Source organism: Papilio machaon, chromosome 7, assembly GCF_912999745.1.
Source record: "Papilio machaon chromosome 7, ilPapMach1.1, whole genome shotgun sequence".
Lineage (NCBI taxonomy): Eukaryota > Metazoa > Arthropoda > Insecta > Lepidoptera > Papilionidae > Papilio > Papilio machaon.
In genome coordinates, this window is record NC_059992.1 from 236,806 (window position 1) to 263,289 (window position 26,484).

Consider the following 26,484-nt stretch of genomic DNA (forward strand, 5'->3'; position numbering starts at 1 on the left):
GCCAAACTGAGTAAACACTAGGGAACCGGCTTTTTTGTATATACATTTAGAAATAAAACGCCGATTGTTCGTCCGATTTGTGAATTAACATCGTAAGCACGCAGCCCGCGTATGAAAGGATTATTTACAGAGCAGTAAACCAGTCCAGCAGCGCAGCAAGCCAGTCAGCGTTCTCGTCGCTGGTCGCGCGGGATGGGGGCGTGTCGTCACATGCGGCGCATGATGAGCGTGCGCAGCGACAGGGGCGTGCGGGGCGGGGCCGGGGCCGGGGCCGGGGGCGGAGTCGGGGGCGGGGTCGCGGGGCAGCGTGCGCGGGGCACGCGGCGCGCCAGCTAGGAGCGGGGGTCGCGCGGACCCCACAGGCGCAGGCTGAAGTCGTCGGAGGCGGAGACGATGACGTCATGATGCACGGGGTTCCAGGAGACCGCGTTGACGCAGCGCGTGTGCCCCGACACCACCGCGATCGGCTCCTCGCCGTTTATGTGCCAGATATATACCTGCATGTTACACCACAACATACACACACGGTCTCATCGTAAATTAAACTCGAAAGTTATTTTTTCAGTAATGGACACTCCTTCCGATGCGTCTCCAGCGATCTCCGGAAGCCTCTCCCGTTTTGCTCGATAATGACTCTATTTCCGATATTATACCGGTTCAAAATCGTAGAAGCACAAAGTTTGAACAAATCGTACACGTAATGAGACCTGTTTTGTACCAGACAGAGAAGCCTAGTCGAGGGGGAACAGGAGGAGTTACCTTGTTGTCCTCGCTGCCCGAGGCGATGAAGTCCTGCTGCGCGCCGCCGAAACACGCGTGTATGGTGAAATGTCCCTGGCTGAGGCCGCGGAAGCGCCGCACCAGCGCGCGGGCCCCTGCTCCACGACCAGGCACACACACGTCGCAATATTAGTGTGAAAATAAGAAAAGATTTTAGCAAAGTACAACATTTGTTTGATAATGTTGAAGTGTAGCCGGTTTGAGTTTGTGGGTGAGGAAGCGGGTGTCGGGTGTGGCGCGGTGTGTGGTGCGGTACTCACGTATGTCCCAGAGGTGCACGCCCTGGTTGGCGACGTTGAGCAGCAGCAGAGTGTCGGCGGCGTTCAGCGTCATCGCCATCACCGCGTGCTCCTCCTGGATCCTGCGCACATCACACGCTCATACAGACCTGGGCCGACCACGTGGTGGTAGGGAGGGGGGCGGGGGGTGAGATACTGACACGTTGCGGTCCGCGAGCTCGGTGAAGTCGTACTGTCGCACGCGGTGGTGTGTGTCGGCGGCCAACACGCTGCGGCCGTCGCTGCGGCAGGCCAGCGCGTTGACGCGCACGCCGTCCCAGCTGTTGAGCAGCACGCCGTCAGCGGAGCAGTGGTAGAACTGTCCCCGCGCGCCGCCGCACACGAACTTGTCGGAGGAGGCGTGCCACGCCGCCGCCGTCAGCGAGTCCTCCGTCGAGTGCGACATCTTCACGTGCAGCCGCTCAGTCTGCGCACACGCAGACAGGTTTAATGTTTATGAATTATTAAATAATTTGTTGCAGGGTAATGAGAGAGAGACGCGCGCACGTTGGCGAGCGAGAGGTACCTCCATGTTCCAGATCCAGATATCGGGGCAGTCCTCGTGGCCGGCCGAGAGCAGGTAGCGACCGTCGGGGCTCCAGGCCAGGAACGAGACGCCGAACGAGTGCCCCTCGAACGACTTCCTGCAACAACCACCGACACCACTCGTTTCAATAACATTTATAAACAACTACAGAGGCTATAGTTTACTGTAACCTCTGTAAACTTAATATCAAAGTATTAAGTTTGGCCAGTAGCGAAATGAGGTCGCTGTGGCCGTGAAGACTAGCGATACCTGAAGGTGAGGCGCTTGGCGACGGGGTCGAAGTCCCATATCATGACGGTGTTGTCCTTGGAGCCCGAGGCCAGCTTTGAGCCGTCGGGGGACCACTTGCAGTACCACACCTCGTCGCAGTGCTCGTTCAGCACCTGGACACGAGGATCATTGTAACTCGTCGAGACTGCAGAGGGTCCGCAGACCGAAGGTGGCGGGCGCGGCCTACCTGGAGCTGGTGTATGGGAAAGTGGTCGGGCGAGCAATGGTGGTCGGCCAACAGTGTGAAGGGGATGTGCGTGGCGTGGGGCGCGGGGCGAGGCGCGGCGTGAAAGCGGCAGCGCGACGCCTGCTGGGCCGCCGCCTGCGCCAGCAGCGCGCGCAGCCGGCCCGGCGCCATCATGAGGGCCGGCGGCAGCACGGCCTGCACGCGCGCCAGCACGGCGGAGCGCGAGAGCGGCCCGGCGCCGGGCCAGCGCGCGCGCGCCTGCAGCTCTGCCGCGTCGGCGCACATCATGAGGGCGGAGAGGCGGTGCACGCGCGCCGTGTCGTGCTGCAGCGGGGTCAGCTCGTTGCGCAGCACGTGCAGCGCGTCCAGCACGCGCCCGCCCTCCAGGTGTTCCAGGTACTTCTGCTCCAATACCACGAACTTCATCTCCTGCGAACGCATACATTTATTTGTTTAATTTGATGTGTGCTAATGTTTCATTGGAGCATGTAATGTGAAGGCATGATATTGATATTGCATTACGGCGAGGTTATGGGGGTCGACGTGCGGCGAATCCTGCAGCAGATCGTGCAGAGCGCGAAGGTCGTGATCCGCCTTGAGCCAGTCGCCGGCCAGCACGTGCTGTCGGAAGGTAGCGGCCGCCGGGTGCTCCAGGTGCAGTCCCGATTCTTCCATCAGCAGCGCCGCGCTCCGCCTGCGATTGCGCATACAAGCAAATATAAACCCCTCACAGGTAAAAAGACACGCTATTAAAACCTAATAATATTGACATACTTAATCCTTTTGATACTAGATCTTTAGATTTAAGTATTTTTTTGTTAACCACTCTGATAAAGTTATTACGATACTATAATATAATGAGTGCAAGTGTGACAGGTGAGGTGTGGTTCATCGATCCAGGACTCCCCGCGGCCCGACGGGAATAGCAGAGGCCGATGACTCCGCCACTCGGGCAGGAGGGAGAGCGGGCATTGTTTACATATACACACTCGCTTGCTTTCAGTTAATGCCATCTCTTTCATGAATCATGACAACTTATATGTACGTAAAACAATTTTTTATGAAAACTATTGTAATAAAGATTCAAAACAAAAGTTGATTTGGTTCTCAAATAGATTTCACCGAGTCTAGCTTGAGTAACACAATACATTGCACTAAGAAAAATGGCAACCGTCCGTTCGCCGTCCAAAATAACCACTGTCAGAAAATGGCAGCTGACATTTTTGCACCCAAAAATTAATATAACTTATCATTGCTGTCTTAAAAATCGATTGCGTCGCCGGTTGGTCTGCGGTCGTTGATCAGAACGTCCGCCAGACGGGCAGACGGGCAGAGGGCGGGCCTCACAAAGTTCGAAACCTATTCGATTGGGGAGTCGAAGTCGACGCACTCTATCAGAGACGTTTCTTTGTTTAAGTTTACGTGTACCCAATAGTACCCGAAAACTACTAATAACAAATGTTAAAACTACTTAACGTCAAATTTCACACAGACATTAGGTTGCTTTCATTCGCACGGGCGCTTTTATAATGTGTTAGAACTCGTTGTTGGCGTGTATCGAGCGACGAACGCTTTAAGAGCACTCTTGTTCCGTTGTCCCAACGCTCAAAATTGCATTGCGTGATAAAAATCGTCGCGTTTTAAAACTGTTTCCGTATGAACTGATACTTAGAAATGCATTTGCTCTATTTGGAGGTCATAAGTTTTTTTTTTTTTTATGTGCAAAATTATTTTTTAATAAATTATTGTCATGTGCAAGATCTTATGGCATATTCTTGTTGTATGGATACAAAATATCTTTTATCTGTTTCCGTGCGGTCTTTAGCTTCGCCGCCGAAATCGCTAGTGTGTAACTGGTCTTATACTCAATATCAAAGGCAAATTAGAATCAAGTATGATAATATAAAATGTTTACTTAATGCTTTATCAGTAACTAGCTTTTACCCGCGACTCCGTCCGCGCGGAATAAAAAATAGAAAACGGGTTAAAAATTATCCTATGTCCGTTTCCTGGTTCTAAGCTAGCTGCCCAATTTTCAGTCAAATCGATTCAGCCATTCTTGAGATATAAATAGTGTAACTAACACGACTTTCTTTTATATATATAGATTAACCAACACACCTAATAAGTTGCAATTAATGATAGTTAAAAGCACTATATATAGTCTGTTTATTTCAATGACACAGAGTAACAGTCAGTATAAAATGCAGCAGCAATAAAAGCATACAATGGAACTTTGTTGTGTAGCAAATTGGTCTACAAATTTCATTTGTACATTAAGTTAACTCAGGTTGATATACAAATGTATAATTAGGCTAATCTTTCATGTAATAAATGAATAATAAATATTTTTTTAAATATGGAATTGTTGCCAGTATTTTATTTTAAAAAAATCTGTGTAAATTAAAAAAAAATCTGATAAATTAATGCATACAATTTAAATCAAATCCCTACTAAATACTCCAATAGAATTTTATATTATAAATGTTAATTATGTCTTTTACTCACTGATGAGTGAAAATAGAAACAATTAATAAGTTAATGAAGTTGACAAATCAGCTGACTTTTAATTTTCAAAATAAAGATTTATGTTCATAAAATGTGCACAATTTATAATAGCAGACAATGTACTAAAGTTATAATGGGTTAGTAAACTGTTTATCTTTGTTCAAAAATGTTAGATATCCTTAACAAGTTATTAAATGGAAGCATCTCTGGTCATAATGTCTTTTACCAATTTTAAGTAGTAGATAGTCAATGAGTCACCAACCTCTCGGTGTGTGACCACTACCCATATGCATCCCTAAAGCTAATTAATACAACAAGTGTTGCCTCACCTACTCACCATTTATGGACAAAAGAACGGAAACAATAAAAAAAGAAAATATTATTATCTTTATCTTATTAGAACAGGATGGCAGAGATCTGGAATTAGGCAAGCAATCCTTCAATGTTTACACAAAATGTAAAATTATTCAGCTTCTTGCTGGTATTCTGTCAGGTTCTGAGATTAGACCAGTTGAGCTAGTCGACCAACTCATTAAGCATGTTGGCGGTGCAATCTCTACCACATTATTTTGTAACAGCTACAGACTGTAACCTAATTAAACAAAACTAAAAACTCACTCCAATCCAATGGAGAGCAAGTGTTGGCCGATCAGACGCACGATCTCCTGGTCCGTCTGGCTCATGCGTCGCCCGGGTGGCTGAAAGTCGCCGTTCGTGGCGACTGCATCACCGTTGACATGGTGCTGAGCGCCCACCGCGCCGTTGGCGCACGGCTGGTGCATGGCCGTGGGCTCCGGCGACAGCCTGCGGGTGCGCTTGCGCGGCGGCCGCTGGCCTGCGCCCTCGTCGCCCGACTCACTGGAGGCCAGGCTGGCCCTCTCGGCTGCGCGTGCTCGCCGCGCTCCCCGTAGCGCCGAGATCACGAGCGCACTCTCCGCATCCGCCGCATCGGCCTCGACACTTCGCTCTTGTGACGTCACGGCCGCCCGCTACGCACCACCCGAACTCAATGGACCATCTCCCTTTGTTCGTGCCTACAAAACTACGCTTCTCTATTGTTCGGCTTTGCTGCTTAGGAAGATTATTCAATCGATAAAGATTGCTCTGAAATTGATGCAGTAACTCAACACAGTGCTAAGATATGTACTCAGGTTCACAATGATCTCTAGCGTATACAAAAATCAGCTGAAAATGAAACGACAGCTGTCTATGTGCAACATCGCCCTTCCTTTCCGATTTAGATGACGTTCGTTTTATCGTTTGTTATTCCGTCGCACATCGGGAGGAATCGTTTTCAATGCAATGACCTCAAAATAAAAATTATTGTGACGCAAAAAAGCGAATTTCTTTCACGATTTTTGAGTTTTTATTTTTGTACTATTATTGAAATATCTTCAGAAGTGTGTTAAGAGTGATTAACATAAAGTAAAAACGTTTATAATGATTTATATCTACAATAATATTACAACCCCCAAAATACAAATGTAATTTAAAAGTAAAACGGAACGTTACGAGAAAAATGATAACTTTGACAAGACAGATAGATATTTGAGTTTGACGTAAATGCAAGGAGAGAAAATCACAAAATACAAATGTTACTATTTCGATATTAGCTTAAATAAAAACGATTCTTTATCTTTTTGAACAAAAATGCGTAATACCCTAGGCATTTGCAACAAAAACAATGTAAAACAATTTACAAAGAAAATAAAATAAAGCGAGAATATACAACATACCAACAAGATTTACTCAAAGGAAACGAACCCAAAAAAATTATTGTTATGAAAGTATTGATAAGAGGAAAATGCAGTTGTATACAAGTGTTATTTTTCTTTACACTTTAGTCCAGCCAATAAATTTACAGTTGCTGATTAATGTTAAGAATCAAGTATGGACATTTATATAATCCAATTGCCAATGCATGTGAACTTATTTATTAAATTATTAAGTTCTACAGGGTGGCGATGTTATGCAGGAGAACATAACAGCGAATGTGTCGGAGGACACTGTCATACTTGATTTTTTGCGCTTGGATGGAGTTTATGTCTCGCAACTTGTCGACTTTACAAATGTAAGTGACACATTGATGGTAGGGAAATCAAGGAAGTGTATACGTAATCTGATGTTTCATTTTATGTTAATTTTAACCTCACCTGCTGAAAATATTATAGCTGTATTTATCTTCATTTAAGGAGGTGGAAGCTATGAAAGTGGTGATACCAGCAGAGGAGGAGTTAGGCCAAAGTGGGTACCAAACACTCTGCTTCCTGACCCACGCTGCACAGGCTGATTTTATTGCACCAGATGCAATGGCAAAACTGCGGCAGGTTTGTTCAAAATAATGATTTAAAATTTTTTACTCTCATGTCTCCTGTATCACTGATCACCCTTGACCTTGTACCCGAGTGCTATTTATTATCTCGCCATGCCACTGTGTTTTTATATGAAAGGTTATCATTATTGATTTAATATTGAGGTATTTTGTTAAAGAAAAACCCAGGAACAGTGCGTGTAGCAGAAGAGGACAAGGGCTGGCGCCAGACAACGACGACGGCGTGGGCGGGGCGCGCCGCTTGGCTGCTGTCGCCCGCTGCCGCGCGGCACTGCGCCCCCGCCAGGGATCATGTCTACTTGAGGACTGCTGACCTTTCCAGATGGGCACCGAGGCCAGGTAACTTTGTCCATTTTGTCACTTTTAAAATAAAGTGAGTTTACTTCATTATACCATAAGATCTAGTGCCACTGTAAAATATGTATTCTCTCAGTATTCTATGTTTGCAATATCTTTCCAGGAATGTCTCAGTTATCATATTCAGCAGAAGTAACGCCGTTTCCAGCCAATGCTCTGTCACCCGACACATCTGATGGCAAGCCGGGTGTATCTCCATGTGTGGCAGAGAATGATAGTGTAAAAGAATGTATTTGTCACATAGAGGTATGCTAAATTATTATTTTTTAAGTACAAAAGTCATCTGTAATGTTTTTATGCTTTGGGGAGTGACTACTATTGTCCACAGTTTTGAACACGTGGAACAAACTAAACATCTTTTAAAGAATGTTCAAGAGTTCATCTTGGCTAATGTATTTAGTGTGTTATGTCTACACATACTACATCCCTTAAGAAATCTATCATGTAAATACAAAAATTGCATAAATCTACCTACGATAGTGGATCATACATATAAATTGTATCTCAAATTACAGGTATGTGTTAACTGGTACCCCTGTGGCCTGAAGTACTGCAAAGGCAAACCGCAGGGGGGCATGAGCTACCGCTGCGGCATCAAGACGTGCCACCGCTGTTACCGCTACCACTACTACGTACCTCGGCGCGATGCCTGCCTCAGCTACACGTGACAGTGCGCTCGCTGGCCACAGCTCATTTATCTGTGCCAAATTGTCTCTTGTCTCACGCCCAGTGCAGCTTCCTGACTTTAAAGCAAGAGTATCTACAGTTTTTTATTGTGTTCAGTACCACAGACTTGCCCTGTGAGTTCATGTTAATAAATAGAAATGGTAGTGGCACTGAATGTGTTGAAACTGAATTTCCAGTGAACTTACAACTTGTGGCTGACTAGATGATTATTAAATGATGCTATTCTAAATCTTGTGATTACTATTTTCTAGATATTTAATTGTTTGCTTTTAACAGACTATTAATTACCATCTTATTGAGTTTTTCTTTAATACCAACCAATAAAAGTAACTTTTGATATTTTTTTCTTATAATATTCATTTATACTGTGTACATCTATATCGACGCTGGAAAGCGTAAACGCTGTAACCCCGAAAGTATGAACTTTACAGGAGAGCCAAAAAATGATAACTTGTGAGCTGATATGCCTACAAGCATGCGGTATTTAGCAATGTTGTGTAGTTTGTGCTAACCTATAATAAAATCATTATCATTTGATAATGGTTGAAATTATTAACGTGTGAAAAACATATTCGCGATTTCAAGGGTTACAGCGTTTATGCTTTCTAGCGTCAATATGTTGATGCAGTGAAAGTAAGTGTAAAATGTATCTTTTCTATTATATTGCAGCTATAAAGTTCTTGAATGTTAAATGCTGTGGAATTGGATTCCTGTAAATTAAGAATAAAACTTTTTGTATGACATTTATTGATTTCTACATCATTTGTTTTATTTTATAAAAAATACCATTATACCAGTAGGTTATTTTAAAACTCTAACTATAAAACCAAACATTACTTCTTATTACTCTCCACTTAAACTTCTAGACCGTATTCAGTTCTAGAATTTATTTATAATGATCTGGTAATTTTACAATAACACTTATTTCATGAGGGCAGTTCAACAGAATTACAAAGAATATTGATTGAATATTTTTATTACACATTACAATATAACATTTTGTTAAATAATGTAATCTTTATAATTTAGATTTCCTAACTACTATTTGTTAAATCTAGTATTTAAAATTTTAATAAACTAAGTCATCAATGACATCCAGGGAATGGCTCGTGTCGGTTTTTTCTAAGCACAAAGTGGATTTTTCTTTCCATATCTTCATTATAAATTGCCTTACATTTCTCATGGTTGACTCGTCGCCTTGTCTGTAATAAAAAATGATTATGACTATTCATATCTCTACTATATATTGTATGAATAACAAATTCAAAAACAATTATATTTCTTAATTATTACTTGATATTTAAAACCTTAAGATTGGGCGTCTGTTAATGAGAATTTCAAAATTATCAAAACAGTCTTACCTGGAAAGGTTTTTCATAATATCTCGTGAGACGAAACTGCTCCAGGATGCCTTCCTTGCCAAGAATCCTGTTCACGAGTCTGCATGCGTCGTCTACGTTGTTGTTCTTTACAAATACTGTTCGAGCAACGAACGAAGGATGTCTGTTAGCAAGAAGTTTAAGTGTTAGGAACATCTTTGTGATTTATGTTTTAGTTTAGTTTAATATTTTATTGATTAAGGAAAGGTTAGTCAGAATTATAAACATCGAAAACAAATTTGTCAAAATGACATAACAGCTGCGTTCTACCGTTCTACTGAGTTTTGACAGTGACAGGCAGTGACAGGTATGTGAAAAAATAGAAATAATAAAAATGTTAAGTAAAATATTGTATACTTTCAATTACTTGAAAGTTGGTGAAAAATAAATTTCTTAATTTCTTATTTCATTACATTTTCAAGTATTCGAGGAAAGGGCTTGTTGGCCCTTTTCTCAAATCCTACCTTCATCATGATGAAAAGTATATTTTATTAATTATGAGAGGTAAAATAACAGATGGAAAGTAATTATCTCCTAATCATCTCATCTATACTAAAAAAAATATTCTTATTTAATGCAAGCTCTACGATTGCTGTAATTTTATGTGAACATGTACTTGTAAATGAAGACCTTTGAGTTTAAATAATCGATATACAAACTGTTTGCTTTAATAACTTCTCACCTCAAACCTTTGATATTTCATATCATTTATTTGACAACAATAACCAAACATAAATATGTCATTTTTGTTAATAGGAAAACAATACATCCCAATCAAATAGATACATACTTAATATTAATTTTTAATAAGTTTGCATTTTATAAAAATTATACTACTAAGAAGCGAAAATGGCAAACGATAGCGACATGAGGTCGCTGCTGACGATGTCGTCGAGTATCGACGGCAGCACCTCACCGCAAGTCCGCAAGTGGAGGAACATCCCGCTGCATGAGCGGTGCTCCATGAGCGACATGGTTAAGATAAAAGAAGTATTCGAGACGACTTATGGAAATAAGCTGCTACAAAATGAATTCAGAACTCTCTTAAAAACTTTACTAAACGTAGAATACGATGACGAAGAATTTAAAATCCTTTTTATGAAGGTATTTCTTAAGATTGTATTGAGTAGATCAAAAACGAGTTCTTAAAAGTATAGTTATCCTAACGTTGAGAAGAAATGTACTGAATTTCTATTTTAAACCATTAACCATAGTCTATACCTATATTTGATTTCAGGCCTAATTTCTCAGAAGAATAGTAAATTAGTCATACCCTTATTAAAATCAAAACATACTGTTTGCTAAAGATTGGTGATAATATTAGATTACACATGAGTTTAATATTTTGTAAGATAAACACGAGCCGTGACGGTGAGATCAACTGGGACCAGTTGGTCTCGCATCTGCTCCTGGGCTACTTCGCCAGCGATCAGGAAGATCAGGGAGAGTCTCTCCAGCTGCCTATCATGGGCCTACCGAAGATCATGAGGTCGCAGCATCGCCATCCCATCTCTAGGATTTGCTTCTGTCCAGATGTTGCTAAAGTACATTTATTTACAAGTATAACGTCCTTCGTAATAGGCTTCGGTGTTTTACGATGTTCTTACTGCTCTTGCTTTAGGTAGCTAGTAATATGATAAACTAATACTGCACTAACATTCGTATGATGAAAGGTGGACATTTACACCAATAAGGCAATTACTAATGCAGCTCTGCGACGTTTGTCGTTTTTTTTTAAATTTTCCATCAGACAAAATATGAATTTATGAAGAGTAATTGTAAAGCGTTGTACCGCGTCAGGACCGCAGCACGGACCCCATGCAGGGCTGCTACATCATGGCCAGCCGCGATGGTATGATCAGCTGGTGGTCGTTGGACATGGTGCGCCTGCGAAGCGCGCAATCCACCTGTCGTACGTATCTATACCCGTATTGTTTGTTCCACTTTGAAACATTTATCGTTTTTCACTTTATTTTCAATTTAATATTGTCTGGAATGTACCCTAGTACCAAAATAATTTTTATATCTAGAATACGTGTACTTGTCAATTAAAAGTAAAATTCATATGGTGAAAGCAAAAGGCTCAAATATATCAAGAGTTAGTTTGTACGGGACACAGCGGCGCTGAAGGTGCGCACCACGTGGGTAACGGACCTAGCGTGTCTGCCGGACGTCAACATCGTGGTGACCAGCTCGACGGAGCGCGACTTGCGCTTCTACGACTGCAGCGCAGGCACCTTCACGCTCAAGATCATCATCTCCAGCTGGGAATACATGGTGACGTGCACTTGACGTAAAGTTTCACTAACAATTCCGCTTGTCACTGACGATGTTATACTTAGTTGACAAAATGCAGAGCAAACCAGCACAGGATTACGTAACTACTGTTAAGTACTTAGTACCTAAGTATATAAATTAAGTGAGTCTTATGTAGTGATTTAGCAGATTATCTGGACGTGAAGAAAGGACAAAAACGTGCAAGAAGTTATTAAAATAGTATAAAAAGAATCTATGAATGTACCTATGCCATTGCCGTATCGGTAATAGGTACATATGGGAAAATCTACTAAATGAAAGCAATGTTTGTGTGTCAGATAAGTACAATGTACTACCACTTCGATAAAGACGAGCACGAGGATTGTCTGTTGGTCTGCGGTGACGTTGGCGGATACGTGCGCGTGCTGCGCTTCTCGCCCGTCATGCGCGGCCCCTTCCGCAACCAGCCCGGCCGCGCGCTACAGCAGCTGCGCCACGTCGACCTGCAGAAGCGGGTGCGCCGCACACAGACATGCACACACCATGCCGTTCAATCAGGTGAGCGTGCGCTGTAGCGGTTCGTGTTGCAGCCGGAGCTGCTGCCTGAGCTGCAGCTGGTGGAGTTCCCGCGCGCGCACACGGATTGGGTGCGTCAGGTGTCGTACTACTCGTCGCTGCATTGCATCGTGTCGTGCGCCACGTGCCCCGACGCGCTGCTCATGTGCGACCTCGCCGCCTCCCGGACGCATAACACCTTCCATACAGAAAAGGTTTGTTTTCCCTAACATCAATTTTCCGAATACAGAGTGGGGTAACCGATTCTGGGATCGATGAATAATTTGGTATTTGACTTATAATGTGGTGCTAAAAGCGTATAGTTGGAACTTCAATATTGGAACACTTATATGTCAGTGAATTCGTGCGGCCAGGGCATCCAGTGCTTCGCGTTCGAAGAGGAGGCGCATGTGCTGGTGACTGGCGGTCCTGACTGCTGCGTGCGCGTGTGGAACTCGTTCGTGGCGACAGCACCGAGCGCGCTCCTGCAGGGGCATCGCGCCGGCATCATCGCGCTCGTGCTGCAGGACCACGCGCGCCGCGCCTACTCACTGGCCCGGGACCGTACCATCAAAGTGTGGGACCTTCAGGCACAGGCCTGCCTGCAGGTCTGATTAATCTATAACGAAAATTAATTACATATTCTCCAAAAACTGTAAACTTAAATGTACATTATACGTTAAACTAATTATTTCTGGCATTTCTTTTTTGTAATGGGACATTCAGATAAAGGAAGATATGGTAGTTTAAGTTAGAGTGTACTATTTTATTTTACCGGTTTTATTGTGATCCTCGAGAATGTCTGATCGCATTTACTATTATTTTCTTTCCCGATTATAAGTACTTAAGTAAACTGTTATCGGTTGGTAGACTTACATCGACGTGCCGCCGCAAATCGGTGAGCGCACGCCGATCTCGGCAGTGTACAACCCGGCGACGCGCGAGCTGCTGCTGGCGGCGGTGAAGCTGGCCGTGCTGGTGCTGGACGAGCAGCTCAACCCGCAACATACTGACGGGTTCACACACTCGCGCGCCGTCTCCAAACTGCTCTACAACCCGCTCTTCAAAGTCATTATCACCTGCGGAATGGACAGCATCATCATAAACTGGGATCCTCTCACCGGTGACGCTTTAACAAACGCGATACATTTTTTTATTTGTAAAAGGAATCCTTCAAATAACAGTTTCGACCTCACTTCAACGTAATTATTGAAAGAACACAAAAATGTAAATAAACAGGCAAACGCAATGTGGTGATGCGGTCTGCGCACACGCGGTTACTGCACGGCGAGCTGGTGCCGGTCGAGATCACGGCTGCCTGTTTCGACCCCGCCAACCAGCTGCTGCTCACCGGAGCCCGGGATGGCACCCTCAAGGTACCACCCGTAACATAACTCATGCCCGTCATCCAGATGGGGTAGGGTGAGACCACGGACCTCCATTTATGCATACATGCTAGGTAAATATAATATGCTATATATTACTTCATATATTTTATATATAAAATTCTCGTGTCACAGTTTTCGTCACCGTACTCCTCCGAAACGGCTTGACCGATTCTCATGAAATTTTGTGAGTATATTCAGTAGGTCTGAGATTCGGCCAACATCTATTTTCATAACCCCCCCCCCCATTTAGTTTTTTTTTATCTGCGCGCGGACGGAATCGCGGGCGACAGCTAGTGTATATATATATATATATAAAAATGATACGATAGAGTTTTGCTTGACAGACGTGGAATTTCAACACTGGCGTGAGTCTGCGGTATTTGGAGATCGAGCACATGTGCGAGGTTACCAGTTGTTTTTGGATCGAAGGAAGGTAGTAAAATTCAAGTTTTTAATTTTAAGGGAATATATCATTACACCACGGCGGCGTTAAGGTGGGTCACGGTTGGGAGGCCGCGCAGGGCGCTAGACAGAAAGGAACGCCACAGTTCTGCGAATTACCCACCCTTAAGCCCCTAAAATATACCCTTATTTTGGAAGTTTTCCCCTGATAAAAAAAGTCTTAGAAATCTCAATCAGGGCGCTAGTAGTGTTAGAAAACAGCACTTGACTAACAAGTAACTTGACTAACTTATATTTGAATAACAAGAACTAAAAACAGGACTTTAAGACAGAAATAGTCCTAACGTTTTTGAAAGTACATAAGTTGGAAATTATTTTTCTGTAGATATCAGATTATGGACACTAAGTATCGTGTTAGGATTCTAGCGGTGGGGTGGAACCGGCACGTGACGGAGTTCGAGGACCAGGGGCTGGCGACGCAAGGCAAGAGCTGGGAGACGCGGCACCGCGACGACGTGCTGGCGGCGGCCGTGCGCATCCCGCTGACCATCGCCACCGCTTCCTACGCTTCCGAGCTGCTGCTCTGGAAACTGGAGACCGGCCAGCCCTACAGGTATGCTCGACTCGGCACCGTGCCGTGCAACTGCCCCACTCTGTAAGTAAATCTTGTCTTCAACACTGACTTTTTTCATTCTTAGGAGGTTCTCGTGCACGGAACCGACGCTGCGCATCAAGATGCAGTACAGCAAGCGAACCGCCTCGCCGCAGCAGCCCGCCGCCGCCGCCGCCGCCTCGCCCCACACGCATAGACCCTCCGCAATTTTCCGTCCAAGGTTATCTATATTTTTTACTATTTGGAAAGACTGAAAACATAAAAAAGTGATTAGACGCAGATTGTTGTATCATATGCGATAGTACGGTCGCACGCTTGTGCAAGTACAAATATTAGCGATTTGGCTCTGACGGATGGCGCGGTTGAGCATTGAAAAAAGAAAGAAAGAAAAGCATTTATTGCCACATTGAAAAAGCACATACATAGGTACAATTACATAAAAAACCTTGGTTTGTGCATTGTCAGCGTGAGCGGCATCCGGCAGGGGCGCGCGCGGCGCGTGTCCACGGTGGCTCTGCCGGCGCAGGCGCAGGTGCTGCGTCAGCTCGCAGTACACGCCATGATCTTTCTCGAGACGCGCCCGATGAGCATGCACGTCGGTGAGTCACTCGCTCTTATTCGTTCCCATAGGGTGCACATTCTATACTCATCATTTAAAGAGAAACAAATATAATCTCGCCATAATCGATGAAAACTTTGCAGCGTCGATGATGCTTTCCCTGGAAAACGGGCAGGTGCAATGCTGGTCCGATCATCCGGCGGGCGGGTACAAAGGATCGTTCCAGGGAATCCACACGGCAGGGGACTACGTGTCGGCCTTCGCCACCGACGTCGGCAACGAGTTCCTCTTCACCGGGACAACCGTCGGCTACATCAAAGTCTGGCTTATGACGAACTACCTCACTACTGAGAAGGTATACTCGTTATACTCGGTAGAACACGTTTTCGCTATGTTCGTATGTCCGTACGTCAATTAGTGTGTGTTCATTCGGTTTTACATCATATAAGTACCCAACGAATTCAAAGTGTAATCTAATTCGCTGGTGGCATCCCGTGCGCCAGGTGCACGTGAACATGCCACGACTGCGTGTGGAGTTCCCGTTCCTGTGGCGCGACCGCATCGAGGGCCGCGCCAAGCGCTGCGTGCGCGACCAGCCCCTGCCGCTCCTGCTCAACAGCTACCGCGCGCACCTGCGCTGCGTCACCTCGCTCGCCTATATCGACGACCAGAAGCTTTTGTTGTCGTTAGTTTAACAACCGACTTGAATGGCATGTCTTGCAGTTTTAGAGTAATAACTCATTCTAAGGCAGTCCGGGAATATTTGACAAATAGTATTCGACAGTGCCCAGACAGCATCGTGCCGAGAATGTTGTGGTGGTGCAGTGACGCGGTCCTCTGTGTGTCCGCAGCGGCAGCTCGGACTACAGCGTGCGCGTGTGGCGGCTGAGCGGTCAGTACGTGGGCACGCTCGGCAGCTTCGTGCCCTGGTCTCTGGAGACCACGCGCTTCCCGCCCGACGTCCAGAAAGTGGCCAGTTTTACCACTTTCAAGGTCGGTTACTACTTCATTGATTTTATTAAGTAATGTCACCGTAGTAAAATAAAAACTAAAAATTGTTCGTCGTCCGGTCGCGGTGCAGGTGTGGCGCGGGGGCTACGTGTCGCGCTACGTGCCGGGCCGCGTGGCGCCCGACGTGTCCGACGTGACGGCGGCCGAGCTGCGCACGCGCACGTTCGGCGCCGCGCCCGCGCCGCCGCTGCTGGGTCGTCACACCGCGCTGCCGCCGCGCCCCGAGCCGCAGGCCGCGCCGCGCCTCGACGACTCTCTGCCCACAGTTAGCGGCCATCTCTACTACGATCACTGATCCGATACATCATATTACTTCTAATTATATAGTCACAATTTCTTTAAAAGAAACCTTCAAAGGAGATTTTTTAGCGTTGATAAATAATTTACGCCAAGGTTACGTGTTATTAGAAAGTGTTTTATGATGTATTAGTGGTTGAATTAGGTTAAGCAAAGAGCTGTTTTATGTCCAGATCCCGCTGTACACTCACCTTCGCGTGAGCGGCACGCAGGCGGTGCGGCGGCCGCCCACGCCGGAGCTGGTGCGTGCGACGCGACTGCGGCGGGGCGCCGCGCGGCGCACGCGCTTCGGCGTACCTCCGCGCCGCGACACGCAGGGCGACCGCCCGCATGCGTCTCAAGACCAGCACCGCGACCGCACCGCACACTAACACCATCTTGCGATGGTGATTGCTAACCGAATCGTAGCTTTGCACCGTACTTAGGTAACACGTATCGAAGCCAAAAATTTGAATTCTAAAGTTTTACTTTCTTACAAGTTCGTTCTGTTCGGCTGTTGTCGCTACAGTTGTGACCGCTTGTTGCATGTGACAGGGCTCCGGCGACCGACGAGCGCGGCCGCAGCAGTGGACTACAAACACAATATGTCTGCGGGGAGACACACTCCGGTCTCTACTGTACCGGAAAACATTTTTAATTCTTGTATACTATAATTTTTCAATTATAATAAATTAATCAAACTTAATCATGAAAGTGTGTATGGTTTTTTATTTATTACTCATATTGCTATATGATTACTAATCAATAGTATATAATATTAATTTATAAATCTATATATCACTTCAACAGTGGTAGATCCCGCAACAACAATATTGAAGGGTGCACGAATTGGTCGGGTCGACCGGTGCAATACCACGACCACACAGAAGACAGGCGTCAAGTGGAAGCAATTCCGCGTACAGTCTGATGAGTGTGGTTCCGGAGGCATAATTTTAGTCCTCTTTCCCTTCCCATCCTTTTCTTAATAGGAAAGGAGGGGAAGTAGATTTGGCGGAAGAGGGGACGCATAACCAATTTTTGTAATTTTCATCTGCCTTTCGGCAAATCTGTGTTTGTTCCGGATAATCTCCGACACGGGTGAACCTGAGCTGATTTACGAGAGAATATCATAGGCTATTTTCTAAAATTTTACGCTGACGAAGTCGAAGCAACAGTATTACATAAAAAAACAATTTATTTATTATTAAAATCTATTTTGAACTTAAGAATAAAACAATATGGCATGAGTGGAAAAGTAATGAAACATGTAATGTAGCAGTATCTAATGTTGTGTTGATGCCGAGTTGTTTCTAATGCTTGTGTGGATGGTGCTTGGGAGCGGGCTTCCGCCGCGCGGGCCGCTCCTCCCTGACGCTGAGCGCGCGCTCCAACAGCGTCTGCAGCTCGCGCAGCTCCGCACTGTCCTCGGCCACGGGGTTGCCATCGAGCTGAACGCGCAGCAACCCGCCCTCATCATGCCCGTATCCTTGCACATGTACGTGCGACTGGAAGTGAGCATGTGCGTGTCCTTGCGCGTGCGCATACGCATGCGCGTCGCGCCAGGCCGCCTGCTGTGCCAGCACGCGACAGAGCAGCGCGACGCTGGAGCGATCCAGTCTGTTGTAGGCCAGGTTCAACGAGGACAGTTTCATGTTGCCGAACGAAAACACTATTCTGTAACAAAGGTTTACTAATCAATGTGCTACTTACATTTATGTTAAGATTACTGATATTCGTACTTAAAAATCATACGAAACTCTGTGACAAGGAAAGTGTTCACGTCTTAACAAACTGTATCACTTTAATTATTGTACAACGATTACACTTGCTTTGCCTAGATGGCGTTGTTTGATTTAAATGCGTGGTATGGTTACGTTTTTGTATTGTCAATAAGTGATTTTGATTAATTTGTAATAAATGTCTTCGTTCTGAGTACATGTGGTTTTATTCATTGGTGTGTTAAAAGTGCTGTGTTGTGCTGCGAACAAATATTCTCGACCCTGAAGGCATAGACATAAGGTCCATCGATCCGGATTTCCGAACTGAGCGGGGATAGCGGTCTACAGCGACGGAGCTGAGTGGTCAACGGAGCTGTACGGCAACGAAGCCGTGCTGAGCGACGAGCGGGTCGGCTGTGCTGAGCCGAACGGACTGCGGTCGGCGAAACGGATCGGAGCAAGTAAGAGAAGTTATTAATAGTGATCAAAGTGCACGTAAAAGTTAAATAACATGGAGGCGCAGTTAAGATTATTGGAAGACATTAAATGTCGTATTCATAAGGGACTTATTAATTTCAAAAAGTCTCCAAAAGAGAGGGTAAATCAAGCATATGTAGAATCTCGATTGGAAATTTTGGATAAACAATTCGAAGATTTCACAAGAAAACATGAAGATCTTTTAATGAAATACACTGAAGCGGATTTAAACTCAACAAGTTATATCAAAAATGACGTGTTTGAAACGGTCACGGATATTTTTATAACTTATAAGGTAGAATTAAAAAATGCTTTATCTAATAGTTTACAGTCATGTAATAAAAGTGAGGCTTCACCAGATAACGATACGAAAACAAAATCGATTGCTAAATTACCTAAAATAGCCATTCCCATTTTTAGCGGTAAATATCAAGAGTGGTCAACATTTAGGGATTTGTTTTTGTCATTAATTGATGGTAATGAAACTCTTGATGATGTACAACGACTACACTATTTAAGATCTCAGTTGTCAGGTGAAGCCGCACAGCTCATAAAGCACATTCCTATTACGCATGCAAACTATAAAAAATGTTGGTCCCTATTAAATAGCCGTTACAACAATAAAAGGTTCTTGGCGAATTGCATTCTCAAGCGTCTACTTAACCAAAAACAAATGACCATTGAGTCATCTATAACTCTCAAGCAACTTTTAGACACAACAACCGATTGCTTACACGAGTTATCAAATCTAGGGGTTCAAGTGGACGCTTGGGATATTATTGTTATTTATTTGATTGGCTCCAAGTTGGACGTTGAGACTAGGAAGCAGTGGGAACTCCAGGTTAGTCAATCTTGCGATGAACTTCCTAGCTTCAAAACTTTTCGGGACTTCTTGGAAAAACGTTTTCGAGCTCTTGAATTTTTAGAACCACAGAGTAGCAAGTCCAGTAGCAGTACTAAAGCATTGCATGTAGTTTCAAAAATATCCTGTCCACTTTGTTCTGAAGAGCATCTCTTGTGTCGTTGTAAGAGGTTTATTCAGGAATCAGTCGATCAGCGTCGCCAGATAGCTAAAAATCACGGTTTGTGTTTTAATTGCCTTCGCTCAAGTCACTTGAATATTAATTGTCGGATGAATATTAAATGTAAAACTTGTAACAGGAAGCATCACACTCTTTTGCACAAAAAATTCGATCCTAATACGGAGGCGGACTCTTCCGCACCCCTCACCAGTGCTAATAAGGAACCACCACAGAACGAGTCCAAGGCTGAACCTCATATTTCAACCCATTTCTCGAAAAATGTACATAGTCAGGTTTTACTAGCTACCGCCGTTGTTAAGGCTAGGTCGAGAAATGGGTATTCTCAAGTTTTGAGAGCCTTATTAGACCAAGGCTCTCAAGCTTCCTTTATAACAGAATCTGCAGTTCAGTTATTGAAGTTAAAAAAAATAGCCGTTAAAACTACTATTTCAGGATTGGGGGGAGGTCATAGCGACCTGACTTCAAAATACATGGTTCAAGTTAACATTCAATCTTTGATTGATTCTAACTTCAATTTTCAAATAAAAGCTTATGTGCTGAGTAGGGTAACTTCTATTTTACCAGAAAGGAAGTTTACATTGGTGGATTGGCCAGAACTTCATAGTGTTGAGTTGGCTGATCCAAATTTCAATAAGCCCAGCAAAATTGATATTTTGCTAGGTTCAGAAGCCTATACTAAAATTTTAAAAGAAGGCTTAATTAAGGACCCTACAGGTAAAACAATGGCTCAAGATACTTACCTTGGTTGGATAGTGTCTGGAGAAGTAGAGGATGAAGGGCAGTCGCATCATAAGTTAACTATTAGCATGCATGCAAGGGTTGAAACAGATCTAATCCTAAAAAGATTTTGGGAGTTAGAGGCAGAGCCAACAAACTCTGAATCATCAATACTTAGTCTTGAAGAACAAGCATGCGAAGATTACTTCGCTGCCACAACGCGCAGGGATGAAAATGGTCGCTACATTGTAAAGCTGCCATTTCGGTCAAGTAAGACTCCCTGTAACACAAAGGAAATAGCATTAAAAAGATTGTATAGTCTTGAACGGAAGCTATCTAAAAATAGTGAGCTTAAATCCCAATATACATCAGTAATTAATGATTATTTATCACAAGGTCATATGGAAGAAATTACCAATGAAATAGAAAAGAATAAAATTGGCGCTGTTTACTTACCGCATCATGGTGTAATCCGCGAAAATAAGTCGACCACAAAATTAAGGGTGGTATTTGACGCATCAGCTAAAGGATCCGATGGTGTTGCTTTGAACGACACATTAATGGTTGGACCACCCTTACAAGCTGACTTACGCCATACTGTTATGCGATGGCGACTACACCCTATATGTCTAGTAGCCGATATCATAAAAATGTATCGGCAAGTGAAGGTGGCTGGTGATCACGTAGACTATCAAAGGATTTTATGGCGAGAAGACGTTCATTCTAACGTAAAGGAATATAGGCTTTTGAGAGTTACATTTGGAATATCTAGTGCACCTTACCTGGCAGTGAAGGCATTGCAGCAAACTGCTTGCGATGAAGGCGAATCATATCCATATGCTGCTAGTAGAATCATGACAGACTTTTATATGGATGATCTCATGACGGGTTGCCAGACTGAAGAAGAAGCTGTAAAAATCTATCACGAGTTTAATGAGCTTTTAAATAAAACCGGTTTCACCTTACAGAAATGGACAAGTAACCGAGAAGAACTACTTAAACAAATAGAACTGGATACTGGAAGAAATCTAGAAATAAAGGAAGATGAAATTACAAGAATTTTAGGACTTACCTGGAACCGTAATTCTGATGAATTCCATTACACTGTAAACTTACCTTTTTCAACACCGTCGTCACCGGCACCTGAAACTAAAAGAAGTGTCATATCAGAGATATCACGTTTATATGACCCATTAGGTTGGATCGCACCATGTATAATTACCGCAAAGATCTTCATCCAAAAACTGTGGATCAGTGGTTTAGATTGGGATGACGAACTATCTGCAGAGCTTCTAGCTGAATGGCAGTTTTACCGTTGCGAGTTACAAAAACTCAATGGATTTAGGATTCCGAGATGGCTGCAAAGAAAAAACAATGATCAAACGGTAGAATTGCATGGTTTCTCTGATGCATCAAGTGTGGCGTACGCCGCGGTTGTTTACATGAGAGTTATTGATAGTGAAGGCCAAATAAACTGCAATTTGGTAACTGCAAAAACAAGGGTAGCTCCCATAAAACAGGTTTCAATACCAAGACTGGAGTTATGTGGAGCAGTTTTAGTTACCAAATTACTGTTAGAAGTAGCTCGAGTTTTGAATGTTCAAAAATCAGACTTACATGCATGGACGGATTCAACAGTCGTGCTAGCATGGTTGAGCGATCATCCGAGTCGGTGGAAAACCTTCGTTGCAAATCGGACATCTGAAATCCTTACTGCCCTCGACTCCACTCAATGGCATTATGTGGACACAAAAAATAATCCCGCAGATATTGCTTCGAGGGGAACAACACCCACATCTTTATTAAATGATTCTCTTTGGAAACACGGACCACCGTGGTTGCTAGCTGACACCATAGCATATTGCAGACCTAAAGCTATAATGACCAAACTGGAACAGAGATCTGTTAAGGTTCATGCGGCAGAGGTAACCGACGATTCGATCGAATTAATATGGTCCAGATTTTCATCTTTCCGTAAGTTAACCAGGACGTTAGCCTATTGCAGACGATTTTTGAATTTAAAGGTGGCTAAAGCATTACGGACACAGTTACCGCCTTACCTAACAGCTTCTGAAATCTCAGATACCATCCATCGCTGTCTCATGCTCTGTCAAATAGTGTGGTTTGAGACAGAAATAGAGGCAATACGAGCTGGTAAAAACGTTAGCAAGAACAGCGGTTTGATTTCTTTGAATCCTTATTTGGATGATAGGGGCCTCATGAGAGTGGGAGGAAGAATCCAAAATTCTCAGTTAGATGACAATATGAAGCACCCTATCATTGTTCCTTATCAGTCTCATTTGACGAAACTGCTCATATCGGACGCTCATCAACGCGTACTGCACGGCGGGCCACAATTGACATTAAATTTCCTTCGGTCAAAATATTGGATTGTGCGAGGTAAGCAGTTGATTAAAACTCATATCCACAACTGTGTACCATGTATTCGTCATGCAGCTGTAACAAGAAATCAACTGATGGGGCAGTTGCCGTCATGCAGGGTGACACCTAGTAAACCTTTTCTTCATTCAGGCGTCGATTATGCGGGTCCAGTTCAAATGAGAACAGCTAAGGGTCGCGGCCATAAGTCCTACAAAGGATATATATGTCTTTTTGTTTGCATGGCAACTCGTGCTGTGCACATCGAAGCGGTCTCTGATTTGACATCTGAAGGCTTTCTTTCAGCCTTTAAACGTTTTGTCGCCAGACGTGGTCACTGCAGTCATCTTTACAGTGACAACGGCACCAACTTCGTTGGAGCTTCAAAGGAGCTTAAGGCAATGTTTCACAATGAATGTGCTTCTCTTCCTCGAGAAATAGCGGCTTTATTGGCCAAAAATGGAACAGAATGGCATTTCATCCCGCCTCACTCTCCTAACTTCGGAGGTATGTGGGAAGCTGGGATAAAAAGTACAAAACATCACCTTAGACGAGTTATTGGTGATTCTACTTTGACTTTCGAGGAGTTGAGTACAGTTTTGTCACAAATTGAGGCATGTCTGAACTCAAGACCTCTGTCACAGAATAGTGCCAACTCGACAGATCCAAACCCTTTGACACCAGGACATTTCTTGGTCGGTCAGCCACTGGTGATAGCACCAGACTATAACTATGAGCATACGACAGTGAGTAGCTTGAGACGTTGGCAATTGACACAAAGAATGATTCAGGCTTTTTGGAAACGTTGGTCTCAGGAGTATTTAACTATGTTCTTTCAACGACATAAGTGGGCTAAACGTATCCGCGATCCAAAGGTTGGGGATATTGTGTTGGTAAAAGAAGACAATTTACCCCCTGCCAAATGGTTATATGGGAGAGTAATTGAAGTTCATCCTGGTAAGGATAATTTAGTTCGCGTAGTTACCCTGCAATGTAAGGATTCCCGAGTCAAACGTCCAACTTCGAAATTGTGTATCTTGCCTGTTAATGATGAATGATTAGTAGAATTATTAGTTAGTTAGTTGTTAATTAGTTGATAAGTAGTAGAATATGTAACTTGATTTTTTTTCTTTCACTTAGCACTTTAAGGTAGAAGTTTCTTAATTTTTTTGTTCTTATCTTTTTTACTTTATATACAGTCCACTGCGATAGTAATTACAATTAGAATTTATTTGGTTAGTATATTTAAATTTTTAGAAAATGTTTTGAACTATGAATATTGTCATCTCCGATCACCTAGGATTATAGTAATAAATATATTGTTAGAAATGTCATGGTGGGCGGTTTGAAAGGACTCGGTCCTTGGTGGGCGGAATGTTCACGTCTTAACAAACTGTATCACTTTAATTATTGTACAACGATTACACTTGCTTTGCCTAGATGGCGTTGTTTGATTTAAATGCGTGGTATGGTTACGTTTTTGTATTGTCAATAAGTGATTTTGATTAATTTGTAATAAATGTCTTCGTTCTGAGTACATGTGGTTTTATTCATTGGTGTGTTAAAAGTGCTGTGTTGTGCTGCGAACAAATATTCTCGACCCTGAAGGCATAGACAGAAAGTGTAACAACACCATTACAATGTTTGTAAGTTAATGATTAGTGGTTTAAAACGTCCGAGTTGCTCCATTTAGATAAAAGAGGCGTCGCCCTCTTGTGGATCAACGTCGACAACGCAACAACTCGTGTTATGTTGGACAATAATTCCGGGTCGTAAATTACATTACAATGAGATGACGGAATACATTTACAAACCCAGTCCGTACGAACGTCTTGTATTTGCTAAGTGGGTCTCGCTTCAGCTGCAGCAGGCTGAACCGGCGCCCCGCCGCTGCGGCGTCCGGCACGCGCGGCGCACTGGCCGCACCCGGCAAGCTCGAGGGCACCGAGAGGGACGACAGCGTCTCTTCCGCGCTGAGCGACTGCCACGAGAGCACCGGCGCCAGCAACGCCTTGCTCGCCGCCTTGCTCATCGACCTGCTCCCCTGCTTCTGCTTGCTTTTTATAGGAACCACGTTCTCTTTGTTCGCGTCCGGGGACAGCTTTTTCGTTGAGTATCTGGCGGATAACATCGTGCTTCTCTGTTCTATCTTCGACAAAGCTTTCGAAAGTTCCTTGCGATGCGGAAGGAAGAGCTCATTCCGTAATTTCAAATACTCGAAGCGACGCCGATTTCTCCCCAAAAGTTCATCGTCCGACAGCTGAAACTCGCCGAGGATTCGTAATATGTGAGCGGCGCCGGCGGCGGAGAGCGCGTTGTCGGCCAGGTCGAGGTGCCGCAACGCGCGGTTAGAGCGCAGCGCGCCGGCTAAGGCGGCGGCGCCCACCTCCGAGATGCGGTTGGAGCTGAGTGTGAGCGCCTGCAGCGAGTGCGCGGCGGGCAGCGGGTAGTGCAGCCGGTCGGCGAGGAGGGCACACGCCTCGTCATCGAGACTGCAACGCGCAAGAGACAAATACCGCAGCGACGTGCTCGCTTCGAGCAGCGTGTGGACGTCGCTCCGAAGGATCGGCGAGTCGTCCAGGCAGATCTCGGTCAGGTAGGATTCCGGAAGAAATTTTACGATCTCCTTTAGGCCAAATCCTCGCGAGGGACCCCATCGAACCGATATTTTGTTTAAGTTCGGATGAAAGGGGATGCACAGAGAAATTATCTTAAGAAGCAATGAAGGAATTATTTTACAGCGCCAAAATATGAGCTCAAGGACGTGGCCCAGCAGGTCCTCAACGACGATGATGTTGATCGGTCCGCGCCGCCAGCCGGACGAAGCCGCCGAGGCGGCCGAGCTGCGCGTCATGCTCGAGCTGCGGCGCGAGCGCCTCCTCCTCAGCGAGGGCTGGACTGTACGCCAAACAAAAACTTTGAAATACAATTTTTATTGGAGTAGCATTAATCACTTACTCACATAAGGAAATATTTTCGTGTCAACTCGTAATAGCAAACTACTTATGGAGTGTTAAAAGATTTGGTAAAACTTTACAATGACGAACTGTCTTTTTTGGGGGTTATAATTTATTTCTAAGAAATAAATAAATTGTTTCTTACTTTTTCATAGTAACAGGTATATTCAAACGCACCATTTTAGAAATAATCACATTTGAATTTCAAAGATCAGGAAGGGGATATATATTACAGGCTTTATTGATGGTATTATATAGGTGACAACTGATATAGGGGTAACTACGGCTTGCTAAAGCAGTTCTGATAGTGACAGGAGGGTAAACTGGGATGCTTACGTCGTTTGTTCTTAAATGACGATGGTTCATAAGAAAGTGTTGAGTGTACACGTAAGGTGATATGTAACGCACATAGCTGTCGGGCAGTGAGTACTGAATTGTCTTAGTCGAATACCGATACGGTTTGTGGAGCAGGTCTTTCAGAACAGCTCTTTGTGACCTCTCAAGGCGAAGTAAATATGTTTTATAGGTGCCAGGTGTTTACCAACCCATGCAGATATGCATTAGGTAAGAAGTGACGGAGCTAAAGCAAAATTTTTAGCAAAGGGCCTGCAGTTACATTTTTTAATTTTTTCATAGGGAACATAATTTTGCGAACACGCGACACAGTCACATCGATATGTTTCTGCAAACTCAATGTGCTATCGATGTAAACGCCTAGATATTTAACACAAGAGTTTCTATGTGAGGAAGGACAGTGGCAAGAGGTGCCTGTGGAGTGGCACCTATGTGCTTTTACATCCGGCATGAT

General features: G+C 44.1%; 6 protein-coding genes across 6 annotated transcripts; 3 read left to right on the plus strand and 3 right to left on the minus strand.

The window, feature by feature from the left end:
- Positions 1 to 282: 282 nt before the first annotated feature.
- LOC106712708 (WD repeat-containing protein 26) lies at positions 283 to 5,854 on the minus strand. Its single transcript, XM_014505347.2, has 9 exons — positions 5,189 to 5,854; positions 2,585 to 2,756; positions 2,063 to 2,491; positions 1,855 to 1,988; positions 1,585 to 1,702; positions 1,220 to 1,485; positions 1,041 to 1,141; positions 760 to 875; positions 283 to 497 (listed from the first exon to the last, which is right to left on the minus strand). Exons 1-9 carry the CDS (start codon positions 5,350 to 5,352, stop codon positions 333 to 335), a joined length of 1,665 nt encoding a protein of 554 aa, XP_014360833.1. The 5' UTR covers positions 5,353 to 5,854; the 3' UTR covers positions 283 to 332.
- A 259-nt stretch (positions 5,855 to 6,113) lies between these two features.
- Positions 6,114 to 8,299, plus strand: LOC106712703 (out at first protein). Its single transcript, XM_014505340.2, has 6 exons — positions 6,114 to 6,458; positions 6,528 to 6,641; positions 6,763 to 6,897; positions 7,061 to 7,241; positions 7,363 to 7,505; positions 7,775 to 8,299. Exons 1-6 carry the CDS (start codon positions 6,375 to 6,377, stop codon positions 7,925 to 7,927), a joined length of 810 nt encoding a protein of 269 aa, XP_014360826.2. The 5' UTR covers positions 6,114 to 6,374; the 3' UTR covers positions 7,928 to 8,299.
- Positions 8,300 to 8,837: 538 nt separating this feature from the next.
- On the minus strand, positions 8,838 to 9,589 carry LOC106712706 (28S ribosomal protein S21, mitochondrial). Its single transcript, XM_014505345.2, has 2 exons — positions 9,308 to 9,589; positions 8,838 to 9,148 (listed from the first exon to the last, which is right to left on the minus strand). Exons 1-2 carry the CDS (start codon positions 9,479 to 9,481, stop codon positions 9,032 to 9,034), a joined length of 291 nt encoding a protein of 96 aa, XP_014360831.1. The 5' UTR covers positions 9,482 to 9,589; the 3' UTR covers positions 8,838 to 9,031.
- A 1,062-nt stretch (positions 9,590 to 10,651) lies between these two features.
- LOC106712685 (WD repeat-containing protein on Y chromosome) lies at positions 10,652 to 15,822 on the plus strand. The gene is made up of 14 exons (XM_014505321.2): positions 10,652 to 10,869; positions 11,126 to 11,237; positions 11,445 to 11,602; positions 11,920 to 12,096; positions 12,172 to 12,351; positions 12,511 to 12,744; positions 13,007 to 13,259; positions 13,376 to 13,512; positions 13,869 to 13,957; positions 14,345 to 14,539; positions 14,625 to 14,759; positions 15,005 to 15,138; positions 15,242 to 15,453; positions 15,602 to 15,822. The coding sequence occupies exons 1-14, from the start codon at positions 10,657 to 10,659 to the stop codon at positions 15,791 to 15,793; spliced, it is 2,421 nt and encodes an 806-aa protein (XP_014360807.2). The 5' UTR covers positions 10,652 to 10,656; the 3' UTR covers positions 15,794 to 15,822.
- Positions 15,806 to 16,404, plus strand: LOC123721122 (WD repeat-containing protein on Y chromosome-like). The gene is made up of 3 exons (XM_045678598.1): positions 15,806 to 15,828; positions 15,950 to 16,091; positions 16,180 to 16,404. The coding sequence occupies exons 1-3, from the start codon at positions 15,806 to 15,808 to the stop codon at positions 16,402 to 16,404; spliced, it is 390 nt and encodes a 129-aa protein (XP_045534554.1).
- Positions 16,405 to 17,683: 1,279 nt separating this feature from the next.
- Positions 17,684 to 25,028, minus strand: LOC106712684. The gene is made up of 2 exons (XM_014505320.2): positions 24,534 to 25,028; positions 17,684 to 18,059 (listed from the first exon to the last, which is right to left on the minus strand). The coding sequence occupies exons 1-2, from the start codon at positions 24,848 to 24,850 to the stop codon at positions 17,696 to 17,698; spliced, it is 681 nt and encodes a 226-aa protein (XP_014360806.2). The 5' UTR covers positions 24,851 to 25,028; the 3' UTR covers positions 17,684 to 17,695.
- Positions 25,029 to 26,484: the final 1,456 nt, after the last annotated feature.